Here is an 18,259-nt window from a genome sequence, read left to right on the forward strand (position 1 = left end):
TACATATCTTTTTTTCTCTCTTACCCTTACGCATCATGTTGTACATTTCATTCTCTCCTCTCGTCCTAGCCATGTGCATTGCATGAGCTCTGAGAATATTCATCGGAACTAGAAGCTATAAAATTTTCGAGATATATTTCACATTTGGGATAGCTAGGTGTAATAAATAGAAATGGCAATGGAAGTTGATATATTGAATACCCAACCCATCCCGACTCGATTAAAACCTAGGATGGATATAGATTCTAGATAAAATATTTGAAGTGGATAGGGTCGGATACAAATAATGACATGCCTTGCCCCGAACCTAACTTGATATAGTTTTAATTTATTTTTTTTAAAATTAAAATTATTTTAAAATATTTGTATGATAAGTTTTTTATCTAATCCTATTTAATTATTTTATCTATCTGATCTGATCTGACCTGCATCATTTATTTTATGTGACTCGATTCGACTTGGGATGGGCATGGGTATAGATATAGGTACCAGATATTTAGTTATGAAAGGGGTATGGGTAGATTTATATCCCATTCGTTTCCATCCCTGCCAAGAGATAGCGTCCTGCGGAACCTCATTCTATAGCACCTGTCCTGGGTCCGGCCTGGGGGTGGACAAGGAAGAGGCCCAGCAGCCCAACTCTTGTGCAGCCCCAAGGACGAAGTGAGCGCGCCAAATGGCGGGCAAAATCCCCATTATTCAAGAATCGACTCCATCCCCTGGAAGAACCGAGCGGCACTTCCATCACCATCCAAGCCAAGGCATGGTTTTCCTCCAGCGCAGCGCTCCTCCCAACCCTCGCAAGAGGCCTGCCCCTGTCCCCGGACCCCAACCCGCCTCCTCCGACCCCCACGGCGACCGTAGCCTCCATCCCACTCCCCCCGCCACTGGCGCCGCCGCCGCCCCCAGGAGCAGCAGTGTCGGCAGCAAAGGTAAAGGCAAGGCGATCGGAGGAGGAGGAGGAGGAGGAGAGGAGGACCAGCGGCACATTGGCAACATGATCTCGCTGCTCGCCGACGCTGGATGCACCCTTTGTGTCCCTCACGACGGTCCTCCCTCCCTCCCTGCCGACCCCCACAAGATCCGCCGCCACCTTGAGAGCCGCTTCTCCTGCGAGCCCTCCCTCCGCTCCCATTTCCTCTCCGGCTTCTCCTCCTACGTCCAAAACCCACAAAACCTCCGAAGGTCCAATCTTTATTCCCTCATTCTCCCCCTCCTCCTCTCTTTTGTTTCGTTTTAATATTTACCTACTTTCCTTTCGATCCAGGGTTTTGATTCCGGCCTCCCAAGACGGCGGCCCATCAAGAGGGGAGAGCCTAGTGAGGGTTCTCCTCTTGGTGGCGCCAATCCAGCCCCCGCTCCAGCGGCTGCTCCTTGAGAAGCTCCCAGAGTACTTTGATGCTGCCGGCGCCGACCATTTGTCACTCAATGATGACGTTGCAAGGCTCATCATCAACCAATTCCGATGGCTGGATTTCCTTGTTGATGCTGAGGGCTTCTCTGAGAAGCTGATGGATGTTCTTTCCATCTCCCCTCCCCAGCTGAAGAAGGAGATCATTGGTTCCCTTCCGGAGATCATTGGCGACCAGAGCCATGGCACCGTCGTTGCTGCCCTCGAGCGAATTCTGCAGGAGGACTCGGAGGTCATTGTGCCGGTACTCGACTCCTTCTCCGATCTGAACTTGGATGACCAGTTGCAGGAGCAGGTTTCAGAGCTTTCGCTAGTTCTTTATTACTCTATCTGCTGTTCTTTTATTTCCTGGAATCTTTGGTTTTGGTTGAATTATTAGTGCTCATACCTTGCTGCTCTGGTTGTTTCACTGAATTTTATTATCTTTCTTTTTTTAAATTCTTGAAGGCTGTCACCGTTGCCATATCTTGCATTAGAACGGTTGATGGGGAGCACACGCCACATTTACTTAGGTTCCTACTACTTTCTGCAACCCCGACAAATGTTAGGAGGATAATCTCACAGATTCGTGAGCAAGTAAAATTTGTAGGAGTGGTTGATTCACGAGCTGCCCGGAACAAGAAGCTTAAGGGCAAATCGCTGGCTCATAGCACTGAGGCCTCAATCCTTGACGCTTTGAGATCAAGTCTTCGATTTAAAAATGTATTGTATCGAGCTTGTTCAATTTAGGGTTTTCTTTTGGAATATTGATTTATCAGAGCCATTCTCATTCAGTTTGAGTACAGATTCTTTGTGAGGCTATTCTGAAAGAGCTGAAGTCTATTGACCAGCCACGGGACCACAGGGTCATTGATGTCTGGTTCCTTATGCTTATATATGCGAATGGAGGCTCCCTGCAGAAGAGTGCAGCGAAAATATTCAAAAAGAAAATTGTGGAAGGTATCTTTCGTGAAGCTCTTTTTGATCAATGTATTCACGGGCACCGAGAATTAGTAAAGGTAAGGGGTTTTCTTCCCCTCTAGTTCTGTTCTCAAATTGCTTAGTACCACATAGAAATTACCTTTGATCATGCTGTTCACAAGAGGTTATCATCTGTATCTTTTGTGCATTCAGGGCTACTTTTCATCATTTCTTTCCGTAAGCGAGTACTTGTTGGGATGCAAAGAACAACAAGCAAGAGATTTTGGCATCCACCTGTACACATCACTCTTTGAAGAGTTCACTGATACTTATTCAAGACAAGAGGTTAGTATTACCATTTATGACCTCTTTCACCATTGGGTAAGTAAGGCTGGATCTATCTTGCATATCCAGAAGCCTTATATCTTAAGATTTTCTTGGACACCACAACAATAAATTTAGCAAGAAGAAATATACACACCCAATTATATATTTTACCTAATTAGTTAAAGAGAAAGGTGCTGTTTGTCTTGCACATAACTGTCCAAGATGCTGTTGATGTGGCATTATTTATTAGTTCCAACTTCAGAAAAATGAATAGATGGTTACAGATTTCTAAATTCTATTTTATGTCAATCAGGTTCTAGGTGCATTAGTCACACATATAGGTTCTGGGGTTGGTTATGAAGTTAGTTCTGCTTTGGAAACCATGATCTTGCTGACATCAAAGTACTCTGAGGAGCTGATCCCAATTTCTTCTCATATAAATGGTATTATGAATAGCTTAATTATAGCTTTATATGCAATTACTAGTACAACATGCATTCCACAGGTTAGTGTCATCATCTTTTATGATGCAGGTATCTTGGACTACTTGGAAGGATTTCATGAGGATAATCTTCACAAGGTTTTAAATCTTTCGAAATTTTTCTTTCAAAAGCATGCTTTATTTCTCCATCAGCTGATATACTACTGCTTTCCACATTGTAGGTCTATAAAGTTTTCTGTCATTTAGCATTATCTGCTCGCTCAAATGCTAACTCAGTTGGCTCTAAAATTGCAAATGAGCTTTTGATGATTGTAAGGAAGCAGGTATGGGTAAACAAAACATGATTCAGATGGCACTTTGTTCAGTTGCATTCTCTCCTGTTGGAAGCAGGAATAGTTAAATGAATTTTGCTTTACTTGTTTTTCTTGGTGTTGTTCATCATCTACATGCACAGGTTAGCAATCCAGATAATAAGTACAGAAAGATGGGAATAATTGGAACTTTAAAGATAGTTTCTACTTTGGGGGACGTAAATGCTGCAACAAATTTCTCATCTTCCCAGGTCGGCTCATGTGTTATTATGAACAAGCATCCTAGATAAATGCATCAATCCTAGAATGTGAGAATACTCTTGGCAGTGTTTGCCGTACTGGCCCATATCAGGCATACTGTACTGGTTAGTATGTCATACCGTACCGTATTGATACTGTCGTACTGGTCCATATCGTATACCGATACTATAAAAGGATGGTACTGGTAGAGGGTCCAGTACCGAGATGGCGAACCTTGACTCATGTATTTATTATTATTATTTATTTCTAGTATTAGATAGTTTTAATACTTTGTACGGATGTTTTGTTAATCTACTGTTTGATATTTTAAAGCACTCTATCAAATTGACCAACTTGACAGTACTTGTATTTTCTCTCTGGCTTTTGCCAAGTCAGCAATGCCATTGAATTTTCATAATAGGTTTTCTTTAAAATTTGAACCAAGAAATAGAAAGTTTAGATTGTAAAAATGTGGGATATGAAAGCATAGATTGCCCACCCTGTTCGGTGGAGACTTAATGTCTTAAGCCTGGATCAGTATAAGTCTCAATTGCCTCATATGACTTTTTCATTTTCTTGAATATCTTTTTTATATACATTGGCATGCATGCACACAAGCGTGAGGTGATATTTTTGAGCCTCCACATAGTACTAGATGGAACTTATCATATGAATTTGAAGTTTCCCATTTTTGATGTTCTTGTCTATGTTGCATTTGCCAGCACCTTTTATTATTTGGTTGCTTTTATCATGTAATACAAGAATCTGAAATGGACTGGAGAGGAAATATTCTATGTGATAAGGTTATTATCAACACATGAAAGGTCATGTTCTTATTTTATTTTCCTTACATTATAAGTGAAATATTCATCTGAGTGTTTCTGTTCTCCAAAATAAACCACCAGTTTCATGAACTACAGAACTCTCTGCTAAGTCTCAGTTATGACTGATGAACACTATGTACAGTAAAATTAATGTTTTTCTCCTTAAATTACAGGTACAAATAGAGCAACATACCTTGATATTATCAAGAATGCAAAATCTTCTAGATAATAAACGACTTTGGTTAGCTAATGGAAACTTCTGTAGTGCTATAGGAGGCTTTTCTTGTAATTTTGCGAACATTCTGCTTGAGGACATTGGGCATGTTTGGCATCCTCAGTCACATATATCGTCTTGAAATGATTATTGGCATTTGAATAATAAATGAGGTGAGAGCTGTTTTAAGGTGTTCAGAGGATGAGCATAATTTGGCCTTTTGAATATGTAGTGCACACTATTTTTTTCTTTTTCCATCAGAAGTTACGTAATAACCTAGGTTACCTAAAAAGGTTAGTTGGAAGGTATTATTTGGATTCCTTGGTTTTGTATAAGTATCTAGGATTTATCCAGTGCATAGCCAATGTAGGACTAAATACATGTCCGCATGGTCTTCACGTTCTCCCCTTTTAATCCTTGGCTAGGCTAAGGATTTAAATCTATTCAAATCCAATTACAAACATCATGATCAGCCCATGGCCAGTTCCAATGATTGATGCTGCAGTGTCCCCTAGTCCACATGGGCCATGAGTTGGGTTTGCTCTTTGTAACAATCGAGGATTTCACCCAAGAAGGCTAGTTGGAAGGTATTATTTGGATTCTTTCATCCTGTATAAATGTCCAAGATCTACCCAGTGCATAGCCAATGTAGGACTAAATACACACCCGTATGGTTCTTACAAGTTCTAACCAAATTTATAGAATTAATGTCTTGGAATCATGGGTTCACAGCTAATTTGCATCTTGTAAGACATTCAGAATATCATAATGTGGTCTTTATGTGACTTTGAGAGTTATCATTTTGAGAATGTCAATGGATAATATCATCCATATCCTTCTTTTTTATTTTTTCCATTGCAACCTTGTTAGTTCAATACATGTTTTTGAAACTTATACAAGAAAAGGTCATACTTTCTTCTCAATAATTCTGCACTTATTAAGTCACAATCAACTATGACACCCCTAGTTTAGTTAACTCAATCCATCTATCTCAAACAAAACTTTCAGCCATCTAATATCCCAGATAGCGAGTTGTTTGATAACTTGTGAAAGATTAAGAATCAGTGAACCAGATCAACCAGTCTCTCTCTCTCTCATATGATTCAGAATATAGTCTTATCATATTTAAGGCATATCATCATTATTTACCAAAAAAGGCATATCATCATTGAACTTAGAACTATTGCTGAACTTCCCCTGGATGTCCAATTGATGCCTGTATAGACCATCATAATGTTATACACGCTTTGTTAAGATCTGTGGGCTTGTTCCAGCAGGAAAATCATGATATTATCAGGTTTAATCATTTCTCAATCATATATCCTGGACGATGGAATTTCTGCTTTCCATTGAGAAAGAAAGAGAAAATTACAATTCTGATATTTGCACTGACAATTCTGTTGCACCTCCCGTATACAGAAATCGAATTGTGAAGAGGCTCTTGAACTGCTGCAAATGTCTTTAGACTCGTGCAAATTGGAGAGATGGCCCTTAGTCCTTCTATATGATGAACTGATTGCTTTGTTGGAGCATAGTACTCTTCAGCCGGCACTTATTGAGAGGTGTGTGAGTTTTTAACAATCTAAGTAATCTTGTCATGTCTTTTGAAGATTCCAAGAGAAAATCTCTATTTGGTTGTTTGTGAGCTTTATGGAAACATATAATAATAAAACATGATTCTTTGTAAAATAGGCTCCATCAAAACAGAAAGGAACATGTTTTTCCACGGAACTAACTTTGTGAGTCTTATGGCCTCTCTGCTTTTCCAAAATATGCTTATGAAAAGCAACCACACTTGTATTTTCAAAAACTCTTTTAAGATTTTATTCAAACCTGTTTTAGTGAAACCACACAGCAAAATGTTTCTGTTTCTGTGATGATTTGCCTGGTTGTTCTTTTACGAGTTCTGGATGTGATTTAGAAGGATAACTTACATTGATAATTTTTGTCCTTCAGGATTGGCAAGCATGTTGGGGAGTTTGAGTCACTGTTTCTGGCTGATCTTGAGGGAGGCCAGTTACCGTTGAAGGACTTATCCAATGATATAGAAGGCTGGTTACTGGGACTTGCACTATAATTTGCTACGGCACTAAGCATTAGCAACTGCTATATATTCTGATTAGTGGGAGCAAGAGGCTTAACTTATAATGGACCTTTTTCTGTTTCAGGATACTTGTGGATGAATTTGGATGGGGATCTATCTCCTTTATGCCTGAATATCTTGTCATTGCTTTCCTCTTCCTTGCAACAGTAATGATTTACCTTCATGATTGTATGATTTTCTTCATCAGTAGTGTAGCTTTAATTGTATCCCGCAATTCAGAACAGATCTCTCACTAGCATTGATAATTGTTGGTTTCAGATGTTCATCCTCTTTGCAAATTCTTCCTTGTCAGTTTTCATTATTATCCACTGTAAGTAATGATTTCTTTGACCTCGATATAAGGTTTTTACACTTTGAATGGTTGAAAAAAAACTTGAACTCTTTGTTTCCCTCTCCGTGCAAAGATTGAAAGGTTGACAAATCAAGGATCTCTTGGTGGTATTGATGCACTTCTTGGTTGTCCTTTGCATCTTCCTTCTCCTAAGGTAAGATGCATGGTGCTCTCACCAGATAATCATCTTTTCCTCGAGTTATTTTGGTTATCACTGTCATAATTTTAAGGATTGAAAGATGTTGTTGACTTCATAAGAGTATTGGATCGTTTGTAGATTGAAAATACCTACATTGTAAGATCAATTTGAAAGATACACAGAGACCCAATCAACAACACCTATTCCACATATTTTTGTTTTTTCCCAAGAAGAAAGGTGGAAAACCCCATCAATTGATTTCATGAAAATTGAAATGATATTTATGGTTGGCTTATGGATGCTAGTTTGCAAATGATTCCCATCCAACCTTCATATTCTGTGAAAATTGCTCCAAATCGCTTTGTGCAACTTCTTACTGGATTGAGCTATGGGTTTCACCAAAAGAAAGGATAGCGTTTCAAGGTAGAGCATAACGTCTCCAACTACAGATTGTGTTGTGGTGTTGCTTTCAAGTTTCAACTACACGAGTGTAGATATTGTGCTTGTCCATCTATTCCCTCCCCTGGCTCCAAAATTTTCCTCCTCTTTTCATTAGATGCTTTCTTGCTATAAGAAACTTATCATTTTATGAGTAAAAAACAAAGTGAGATAAGATAATGGAACTATGGCTCACATTTTAGCTCATCTGGTTAATTCAGGTCATTTGTTATTCACTTTCTTATCCTTTCTTTTCAGCAAGCTCCCATGAAATGGTTTGATTGCACCCACTAGCATTTTACATCTCACATGAATTTATGCACATATGATTTGTTTTCTTCTTTTCTGCTATATCTTAATCTACATGCTTGATTCCTTTTTTTGTTTTTGTTGCTAGCCATTATTTCCTTATTTTTGTTTAAAGAAGTTAATGGAGCAATACCAATGCTTTATAAGTTTTGATACATGCAAGGAAACCCTTTTTGAGCCCCTTACAAGTTGTGTTCATACTAAATTCTATCTTGTCTGCACTATCCAAAACTAAGCCTATTAAAAGATCTAGTTAATAATTCACATGGATGTCTTAATCCAATGCTTAAACATGCAACAAGACCATCAAAATATCAAATATTATTAAAATATCTAGTTAATAATTCGCATCAATGGCTTAATCCAATGCTTAAACATGCAACAAGACCATCAAAATATCAAATACTACATTTGATTTGTGGGAAAGATAGAATAAACCCATAAATATGATATTGAAACTATAGTGAAATTGGACCTTATCGGTCACAAAGTAGTTACCTCCTCCTCAAAAGCTAGTTACTTTCAAGAAAGTTAATAACTACCATTAAGGAAACCCTAGGTCAACCAAAGCTATTTTTTGTGGTGATCTCATGTCAAATAGCCAATGCCAAATGTATAATAACTTTTGATGCAGTCAAGAAATTGGATCATGGAGAAAATTTTCTATCATTATGATCATGGTGCTCATCCAATTGCTAGTAGCGTTAACAGAACATATTGGAGCATCAATGTTATTTGGCATTCCACGATTGATCATCTATTGAGTTTATCTTTGTTTAAAGATACCAGGTTACATGGCTCTTTTTTTTATTTGTTTACTTAGTTCCAAGTGAAGGTAGGCTATAAATGTAGTGTAGGAAATAACTAAAAGGATAGACTTGAGTCATGAGTTGTAAGGTATGAGTTTGTGTTTTGGAGAAAGAAAGTTTATCTCTTTTCTCTACTCTCTTCCCTCTTCTCTCCGATGCCTTCTTTTCCTTCCCCTTCTCTCTTTTCCCTTTCTATTCTTCCCTTGCTTCATCTAGTCCTCTATGTTAATCAGTTGAAATCTGAAACATATACTAAAACTAGATTATTGGTCAACACCAACCTTTCTGCTTCAATCCTAAAACCTGAAGAAAGTTCTTCCTGACATCAATACTAAGGCCTAGGATGCTTCCCTTTTCCCTTCAATCTACAAAACTGATCCCTTCTATGTTGGTTGCTGTGATAAAACAGTAAGGAACAAATATGTGTTCCCTAACCTATCTCATCCCCTAGGCCGTTCTATGCATAAACAGCTCATTCCCTAAGTTGCTACATCAACTGTACTTTTTGTTCTAATCAATGAGTGAATAGACAATTCTTTTGAGGAAGGACCAACAAACTTGTAACTTTGGCTGGAATGCAATCTCAGCATTTTTTTAATGTTCACCTTAAGGACTTAGGTCCTGCTGAAACTATATGATACCATTGCTATTGTACTGTTCTGACAAGAAAATGGAACCCGGGATAGTTGCTGGACATTCCGTTAATGGGCTACAATGTTTTACCTATCCTAGTTGAAATCGATCAAGGCTGATCTATACTGAGGCTGGTTTTATGGATACCAAGTATCAACCAACTAGCTTGATGGATCGTGTGTTTGTGTGTGTGTGTGAGAGAGAGAGAGAGAGAGAGAGAGTGATGGGAGGCCATGCTCTCTTTCTGTTTGGCTGAGTCAATGGGGTAGTGCAGATAGAGATCAAGAAAGCAAGAGGGAAAGAGAGAAAGGGAGAGAAAGGAAGGAGAAGAGAGTTAAGAATTGAACAAACAAAAAAATATTTACTCAAATACTCATTTAGGGCAAAAATAGTTACGAGAAAATAGAACAAAAAAGGTTTTGGCATCCTAGTACTATTCTAGAATGCCAGACCATTCCAAGAGTCAGGATGGTAGTGCTTTGGTACTATATTGACTTGAGACAAAATTGTTATAAGGCTCAGTACCAATATTTTAAACCTTGGTCCATCTTAACACCTACTATTCAATATTTGATCGTGGTTAGGTGGTTGAGGTTTTACTGACCTTTCGATAAGATGTTCCATTATGCACATGTAATGTCTAAGTGAATCCTTAAGTGAGAAGCAAAAGAAAAAGCCTTATGTTCATGAATATCATATTGTATAATTTAGTTGTGGGGATAAGATAACGATGCTTGACTTGCCAAAAATCATTTGCTGTACTACTTGTAGAAGGCTAAGAAAGCCTCTATTGAACTCTAAGAACTACATATTGTCGGCTCTCAGCTCTTACTTTCCAATACTGGAAGCGGATGTAGATGCAGGGAAGCAGATATTTTAAGAACAATTGAAGTGAGAAAAAACTTTGGAAAAGGGTGCAGGTTCAAGATTCTAGAAAATTTTGAAGGGGATGCATTACACTAGGACCAGGTAGAAGATTCTAGTTAGCCAATAAGTCTCAAGTGCCAAATTTTCATGCACTACTAAATTTAGGTGCAGGAAAGTCTCGATAGAAGACCTAGACTACTAGATAGTTGATTGGTAGGATAGGAACTTGCCTTGCTGGTAATGCTTTGTCTCCTTTCCTTTTTTCTTAATAGAAGGGCTTGTGGGCAAATGAGCTGCACAATGGGGTAGCCCTCTGCCAAGTATCCCTAACCCCCCAAATCCTGGCGAAGGTGGGATTCAATCCCAGGTCATTTGGTCCTGTTGTCAAGGACCTTATTGGCTTGATAAGCTGGCACCTTTTGGTCATGCATTTCAAGTTCATTCCATCCGGAGGAAATCTCCTATTTTTTTTAGGACTTGGATTGATGTAGATTGAAGAGTCAAAAGACTGTCTGATATAGAGAGCTGTAATATCTCCAGGACATAAGCTGAAAAGCCAAGAAATTATTCCACAGAAAAGCCAAAAATGTTATATGCAACAATGTTGCAAATGACAGTAATGCCAACACGTCCTTATGTCCCCAAGTTATATTTTTCTTTTTTCTTTTTTTTTTTAAAGGGAATGTGCCCTAAAATTTTCAAATATAAAAGTTAAGAACTACATCAAGTGATAACAGATGCTTGAACCATAATTTTACCCCCTAATATTACATGGATTTTGCATCATACCTCGCATTTTTGTATTCTGAATTTGAAGCACATTCCTGACACTTGCACATAAAATGCTTCTCATTGATGATTTTTGACAGCAAATGCGCAGATAAAGGTTAACCTGCTAAAATCTGCAGTTGTCATCCTACACATAGTGCTTCCTATTAGTACTTGATTATTGTTGGTTAGGTTTAATATTTGTTGTAATTGCTGTCCTCTATCCAGAAATATGAATTTTGTGCCATTCATTGCTGGCATACATTTAAAATTTTTGAGACATATGGGCACATTTTGAAATGATTAAAACTGTTGTTTGAGTTCATGCATTTGGTTTGCATATTGGCAATTTTGGCAGTATCTGGTTGGACCTCATTGGAAGAAGCTGACAGGAAAGCAGAAAAAGATAGTGTGCTTATCACTTTATTATGCCATCAATTGGATGAGGGAGTTGGTATGCTTCACTTCAATAGCATCATCATTTTCTAGCATATCATGTTTTTGCATTAATATGCCATTTCTATTTGTAGCTTAGTGCCTTTAGCACACAAGTTGCTGGTAGAGTTGACTGTATAACACAGGCTACAAAGGATGAGACATTGGCCAAGCTATTGAAGCGTTTAAGAAACCTGGTGTGAGTATTGGTGTTCAACTGATGTCATTTGGTTTCATTTTAAGCAAGCACCTAATCTTCAGTTTCTTGTGGAAATGCCTATATGATGCTGACCATAGAGCCACTTTTGAAAGTAGAGCCTATAAAATCTTTACTGGTAGAGGATTGATGGCTTAACTCTGAACCATCTAGTTTATCATTTCTAATGTCATGCCTATGATGTTCTATGCCATAAGGAATGTTTAATTTTGATATTTTCTTTTCAGAGAAGCCATACCTAATGTGGAGGTTGGGATTCATGAAACTCTGAAACAAACCGGCACACCTCTTATATCATAGTGCTGATTGCTATTCTTTCAGTGCTAGATAAAATATTACAAGAGTTTTGCTCGGCAAAGAAACTGGGCCAGTTACACTCGAAGTGCCTATAGAGTTAGGAATATCAAGTTACTGTTGAACCCTATATTTGAGAGGGAAGGATGCAATACCGAACCCTATATATGAGATTGTAGTCTCTATCAACCTGGGGTTTGCATTTCTTTTCATTTATTTATTAGAATTATTGGTGTCTAAAAATCAGTTTGAGAGCCAATCACAATCTCAATTAAATATAGGTGAGTTAAAGTGTAATTGGATAATCTGGAAATGAGACTGGGAAGTCCATTTGTCACTAACTATGATTTTTTTTTTCATTTCTCGAGATTATGCAAAATTTATTTTCAGGCCCCTGGTGGAAGTATTCAGATCATTGCAGCAGTGGTGCAATGTGGTTTCAGACTGTCAAGGTAATTAAGGTTTTGGGAAGCTGTAGGGCTTTTCACCTATAATGTAGGCGAACTTTATGAATAGAATTATTGAGTTTGCAGATATAATGATGAAAAAGGTTAGTAATATTAGTCCACCAAATAACAAACCAATGGAGCTAGCATTACAAGGTGACCAAAAATTACAACCGTATTAAAGTTGCTGGAAATGATATTAGAAATGGAAGAGGGACAATGGTGATAACTGATAATATTTTGGAAATATAGAAAGTGAATGAAAAACAAATAGCAATTCACCATTAGTGGAGGTAACAATTAAGTTTTCATACATAAAACGAGCATGTTTGGAGTAAGGTTGTGGCTAAGCCTCAACGTCGTGGTCTTGGCTTGAATTGCAATGTTGAGGCTCAAGCTTGACCCAGGCCAGGGCTTGTTGGAGCCTCTAAACCGAGCCCGAGCCTGGTTAATCTGGCTCATTGTATTATAAATTAAGTGATATTGATGTGATGATACTTTGATATAGTTATATATACTACTTTTGCTGTCTGCAGTATCTTAGTTTCTGACTTCTTGCATCTCTTAACACGTTTTAATGAATAGGGATGCATTATTCAATATCTACAAAAGAGCCATTTATATGTTATAACTTACACAGATACATAATATCATAAATTGATACCTCATGACTATCGGGCTTAATAGCCAGCCAACCCAACTTAATTACCAAACACCTATGTTACATGGTCTCAGGCTCATGTGTTGGGTATTAGTGTCTGTCTAGGCATCAGATCCTTTCAATATATATGAATTTCTTCTTAAATAGACTTATCCAAGTTTCATGCCATGTACATTGATAGCAAGGGTTTGGACATATGAATGAGGCAAGATGTCAAAACCTTAAATCAATAGCAAGTTAAAGAGAAATTGTTGTTTAGTGACGTTGAGTGGTAGCAAATTCATCAGAATTCTGATTTCCTAAAAGAAAAGAGTTACTGAAATGTGAAGGCAATTAGGCTATGTGGGATATAACATTCTACATGGGCTGGTGTTTATGGGTGTGCAGATTGAATGTGAACGATTAGTTAGTCAAAGTGCAGCTAAGCAAGGTGATATAATTTCAAGAGAGAGTAAATATTAAGGAAAGTGCAAGTGAAACTAGAAATGCAAAGATATATGTCTCAACATGACCTGAACCCACCCAACCTACCCATTTCCAACCCTAGTTATGAAGCATGGGCTTTCCATTTCAAGTCTATATGAAAATGTTAGCTTTCAGGCTCTATCATCTTAAAGTTAACTAGATGGATTTGCCAAAGATATTCCTTTTTGAGTGGCTGATTGGTGCATATAGTGTATGGCATGTGGCTTGCTGTCTATATATTTTCTATCTTATCAATCATGTGATGGTTCCATTTATTTTTATTTACATGTATATCAAGATGACTGTAACACATTAGCATACCATTTGCCTACAAATTTATAGTTTCTACAGATAAATTAATTATTTATATTTATTTCCTAGGATTTCAAATGAGTTTTGATGAGCTTTTTACTATAGAAAAATAACATGATAAAATTAGAGAAGTTGTTTTATCATCTTCATGTGTCCATAATTGCCAATTCCACACTATAAAGGTCAATGGAACCACAAAATAGTCACATAGGCCCCGAGCATGAAATAAGATGTCTCTTGCTATGTAAGCTTATTACTAATCAGTCCTTAACTGTAGGTGTTGACCTGAATTAAAACATTCTCATCTTCTAGATGTATTCAGTCTCGTGTCATTATTTTGCCAATATGTCAATCATGGTACTTGTGAAAATCTGATTGAACTAGTCTGCTTCATGCAGTTTAATGGAGGGCTTACTGAATGCTTCCCTCAAGTCTTTCCCTCTATCTTTACCTGAACTCCACTATTTCATGGTGAATTATGGATCACCTCTTTTAAGCAAGCATGATCATTCCAAGCAACAGGAAAAGAGAAGTGCAGAAAGCACTTCTCCAAACAAGAGAAAACGAAAAAAAGATTTAGCCTCAGAAAAGCTGGATCCCAATGGAAAGCTCAAGCAGCCAACAATAATGGATGCACTGAAAAGAGCAGGTGCAGTTATAAGTCAAGATGCCTTAAATGGGAGTTCCCCAGGACCATCATCTAAGGTGAAAATATGCTGTGATCATGAGGCCATGGATTCTAATGAATTTGGGCTTGTAGATATATCAGCAGCACCATTGACTTTGGAATCACAACGATTCAAATTCAGACCTCTACATGTTGGCTGTCTGTCTATGTTAACCTTCTCTGAGGTAAGAATACCTGGTGATAGTTTTAAAGCCATATTCCACTTATATCATGACTGGTAGTTTAGAACCGTCCACATGGAAGATTACCTTGTTTTTTTACTCTTTTTTCATCTTAATGTTAATGTATGATTGCATATATGCTTGTTTGCTGACACCTGTAAATAAGGATATGTTTGTGCGTACCAGTAAGATATAGGTCTTTGGCATGATATATTCCTGAAACTTGAATAAGGCAAGGCATGGGATATATATTTCTATTTATATAGTGTGTTGCCTAGAAATGTGGCGAACCAAGAAGAGGGGGGTGGGGGGGGGGGGGTTGAATTAGGTTCGTTAAAAAAAATCGAGTAAATTCTGAAATCTAAACAAGTGCATGCTTCAATTTAATTTAAGTTATGTATTTGAGATGTGTAAAATGCAAATAGCAGCAAAATCAATATATGATTGAGAATTTGCAAGAATTAAATTAAAGCTAAGTAAGAATTAAGAGCATGTCAGACAAGAGAGCAAAGGTACAATACAAATGCAAAAATATTTATAGTGGTTCGATGCAACTTCGCACCTATATCAATTTTCCAAAGAGTTCTTGGGAATTCCACTATAATCTCCTTGATTACAATGCATTTGTTTTTTACCCGGGCTCGCAAACAAACTCAATTGATTTTCTGGGATCACCAACCAAAACTTTACGCAATTGTTTTCTCGGGGTCACATTTAAACCCAGTTGGTTTTATGGGCTAACCAACTAAAACCTATAAGATCAAATTCCGAGCTTGGATGGGCCTAAACCCCAAGTTTCTTTCTTCGAAAGAAACTTGTAAAGAAAAGCAAAATACAAGTAAAAGATATTCAGCTCAAAATAAAATAGAAAAATAGAACTCTTGTATGCATGAAGAAGAGGTTGAATGATTGCTCTTTGATGCTTTGTTTTCTCTTTTTTGAAGCTTAAGAGGTTGAGCTTGTAGTTGAATAAGATTGATCTTGAATTGCTCTCTGAGATCTGTGTTGATTCCTTTCTTTTTTCTTTTCGAAGATATTCAATGTGGCTCCCTCTATTTTGAAGTTTTTTTCTTTTAATTCTCCAAAAATTTTCTTTCTAAATATTTTTCTGGCCTTTAATAAACTTGGAGTAGGCTAGAGAAAATGTTTTTGACCATTGGAAGCTTTGGATTCGTCGTTGGAGTGGAGAAATGATCGTTAAAATAATTGCAGAAAACTAGCCATTGAGCTTATCCCGTGCTTGGGGTCGACTCCAATTCCTCAGGGGCCGACTCCATTTGCTCTGGAGTCAACTCTAATTTTCAGGAGTCGACTCCATCAGGGATTCTGAAAAAATAGTTTTCTGTCTACGTCTGTTGCTCAGCAGGGATCGACCCATGGGTCATCCTTTGGCACAGGGATCGTCCCATGGGACGTCCCCTCTGCATGCCAGCTCCACTTTAGCGTATCGGGATCGACTCCTTGATCTTGGGGTCGACTCCTGATTTGTTTGAAACTTAAAAACTTATCTTTTCAGTCCGTTTCAGTGCAGGAGTCGACTCCTAGCCTCCTGGAATCGACTCCACTAAGTTTGAAATTTGAAAATTCTCCTTTGAAGTCCTTGACCTAGTTTTTTTTGAGGGGATTTCTTTTATGGATATTTACTTCATTTTCAATACTTGAAAAGCCCTATATTCAATCTTGAAATACATGATTAGATTCATAATTTCTCAAAGTTTGGTAATCATCAAAATCAATTATAAGGTTAACAATCTCCTTCTTTTTGATGATGACAAAACTTATATGCATTATGAAGAACAATAGAAAGAGAAAATGAGAGAGATAGAGATAGGCTGTGTAAAGAAAATGATTGTATTATTTCTCATGTTACAAGAGACTATATATAGAGCAATAAAGGTCTAGATACAATAAACCATCTAGATACAATGAACCATATAATAGAGGTCTAGATACAATGAATCATATAATAGAGGTTTAGATACAATGAACTGTCTAGATACGGTGAATCATATAATAAGGAAAAGTCTAATTAGGAAAAGACAGAAATAGAAGAACTATAAACATAAAGAAATAATAGGGAATTACATTCTAACACTTTCCCTTAAGTTGGGAAGCATAGATATCCAATATTCCCAGCTTGTCATGTAACAGAGAAAACCTGCTATCTTCCAAAGGCTTAGCAAACACATCAGCCACCTATTCTTCAGAATGAGTGTACAGAGTACATATTTGTTTGCTTGTGATTTGATCTCTGATAAAGTGAAAATCAACCTCTATGTGTTTTGTCCTTTCATGAAATACGGGGTTGTTAGCAATGAAAATAGCTACTTGATTATCATAATACATAGGAATGGATTTATCATACTGAAAACCAAACTCTGTCATCAAGGAACGCACCCAGATTAACTCATAAGCAGCATGAGCCATAACTCGATATTCTGCTTCTGCACTAAATCTAGCCACCACATTTTGCTTTTTACTTCTTTAAGTCATAAGATTTTCTCCAATAAATATACAATAACTAGAAGTTGATCGTCTGTCTATTTTCGAACCAGCATAATCGGCATCAGAATAACCAACTATATTAGTATTGCTATTCTTTTTGTAAAACAGTCCAAGTTCGGGAGCCTTTTTGATGGACCTGAGAATGCCACATGCAGCCTCCCAATGGCACTTCTTGGGCTTGTTCATAAACTGACTGACAACACTAACTGTAAATAAAATATTAGGTCGGATAAGTGTTAAGTAAATAAGCTTACCAACCAATCTTTTGTACGCAGTCTTGTTTGATAACTCTTTGGAATCCTCTTTCCAGAGCACTCCTGTTTGGTCTAGAGGAACATTTGCTGATCGAGCACCAAGCATGCTCGTCTCTTGTAGCATATCAAGAGTATACTTTCTCTGAGAAAGTACAAGTCCTTGATGATTTCGAGCCACCTCTATTCCAAAGAAGTACCTCAATCGACCTAAGTCTTTACTAGCAAAATGTTGCTTCAAGTGCCTTTTAGTTATCTCTATGCCAGCTTGGTCATTGTCTGAGATAATAATGTCATCTACATAGACAACTCAGATGACCACTCCAATGAAAGTATGCATAATGAACACCGAATGGTCCACATGAGTTCTGATAAAGCCAAATTGACAAATAATCTAACAATTCTGAAATCAAGCCCTCGGCCTTTGCTTCAACCCATATATTGCTTTCTTCAGGCGACATACTCTAAAACTATCCCTCTGAGCAACAAACACCGAAGGTTGCTTCATATACACCGTCTCTTCAAGATCCTTATAGAAGAAGGTATTTTTCACATCAAGTTGATATAGCGGCCAATCTATATTGACAGCAACAACAATCAAAATTCGGATGGAGCTGAGATGTCCCACAGAAGAGAATGTCTCAAAATCATCAACATCATACGTCGGAAAATATCTTTTTGCAACCAATCGTGTCTTAAGTCTTTCAATGGTGCCATCAGGTAGATATTTGATGGAGAAAACCCAACGACATCCAAC

At 37.6% G+C, this 18,259-nt stretch overlaps 1 protein-coding gene across 2 annotated transcripts in view; it reads left to right on the forward strand.

Annotated features, from left to right (window-relative positions):
* Positions 1-608: 608 nt before the first annotated feature.
* The window catches only part of LOC105060277 (uncharacterized), a 35,883-nt gene continuing 18,232 nt past the window's right edge, over positions 609-18,259 (forward strand). Inside the window, exons 1-18 of one of the 2 annotated variants that reach the window (XM_073251600.1) lie at positions 609-1,185; positions 1,268-1,706; positions 1,859-2,113; positions 2,197-2,409; positions 2,525-2,656; positions 2,952-3,081; positions 3,172-3,218; positions 3,302-3,403; positions 3,535-3,642; positions 6,089-6,231; positions 6,626-6,720; positions 6,838-6,919; positions 7,032-7,083; positions 7,178-7,258; positions 11,426-11,521; positions 11,598-11,701; positions 12,382-12,465; positions 14,296-14,749. In XM_073251600.1, coding sequence (XP_073107701.1) covers positions 677-1,185; positions 1,268-1,706; positions 1,859-2,113; positions 2,197-2,409; positions 2,525-2,656; positions 2,952-3,081; positions 3,172-3,218; positions 3,302-3,403; positions 3,535-3,642; positions 6,089-6,231; positions 6,626-6,720; positions 6,838-6,919; positions 7,032-7,083; positions 7,178-7,258; positions 11,426-11,521; positions 11,598-11,701; positions 12,382-12,465; positions 14,296-14,749 — 3,126 coding nt within the window. In that variant the 5' untranslated portion in view covers positions 609-676. The remainder of the gene's footprint in view (positions 1,186-1,267; positions 1,707-1,858; positions 2,114-2,196; positions 2,410-2,524; positions 2,657-2,951; positions 3,082-3,171; positions 3,219-3,301; positions 3,404-3,534; positions 3,643-6,088; positions 6,232-6,625; positions 6,721-6,837; positions 6,920-7,031; positions 7,084-7,177; positions 7,259-11,425; positions 11,522-11,597; positions 11,702-12,381; positions 12,466-14,295; positions 14,750-18,259) is intronic. The other variant, XM_073251601.1, reaches the window with a different exon arrangement.

The sequence above is a fragment of the Elaeis guineensis genome, chromosome 2, assembly GCF_000442705.2.
Source record: "Elaeis guineensis isolate ETL-2024a chromosome 2, EG11, whole genome shotgun sequence".
Taxonomy (NCBI): Eukaryota; Viridiplantae; Streptophyta; class Magnoliopsida; order Arecales; family Arecaceae; genus Elaeis; species Elaeis guineensis.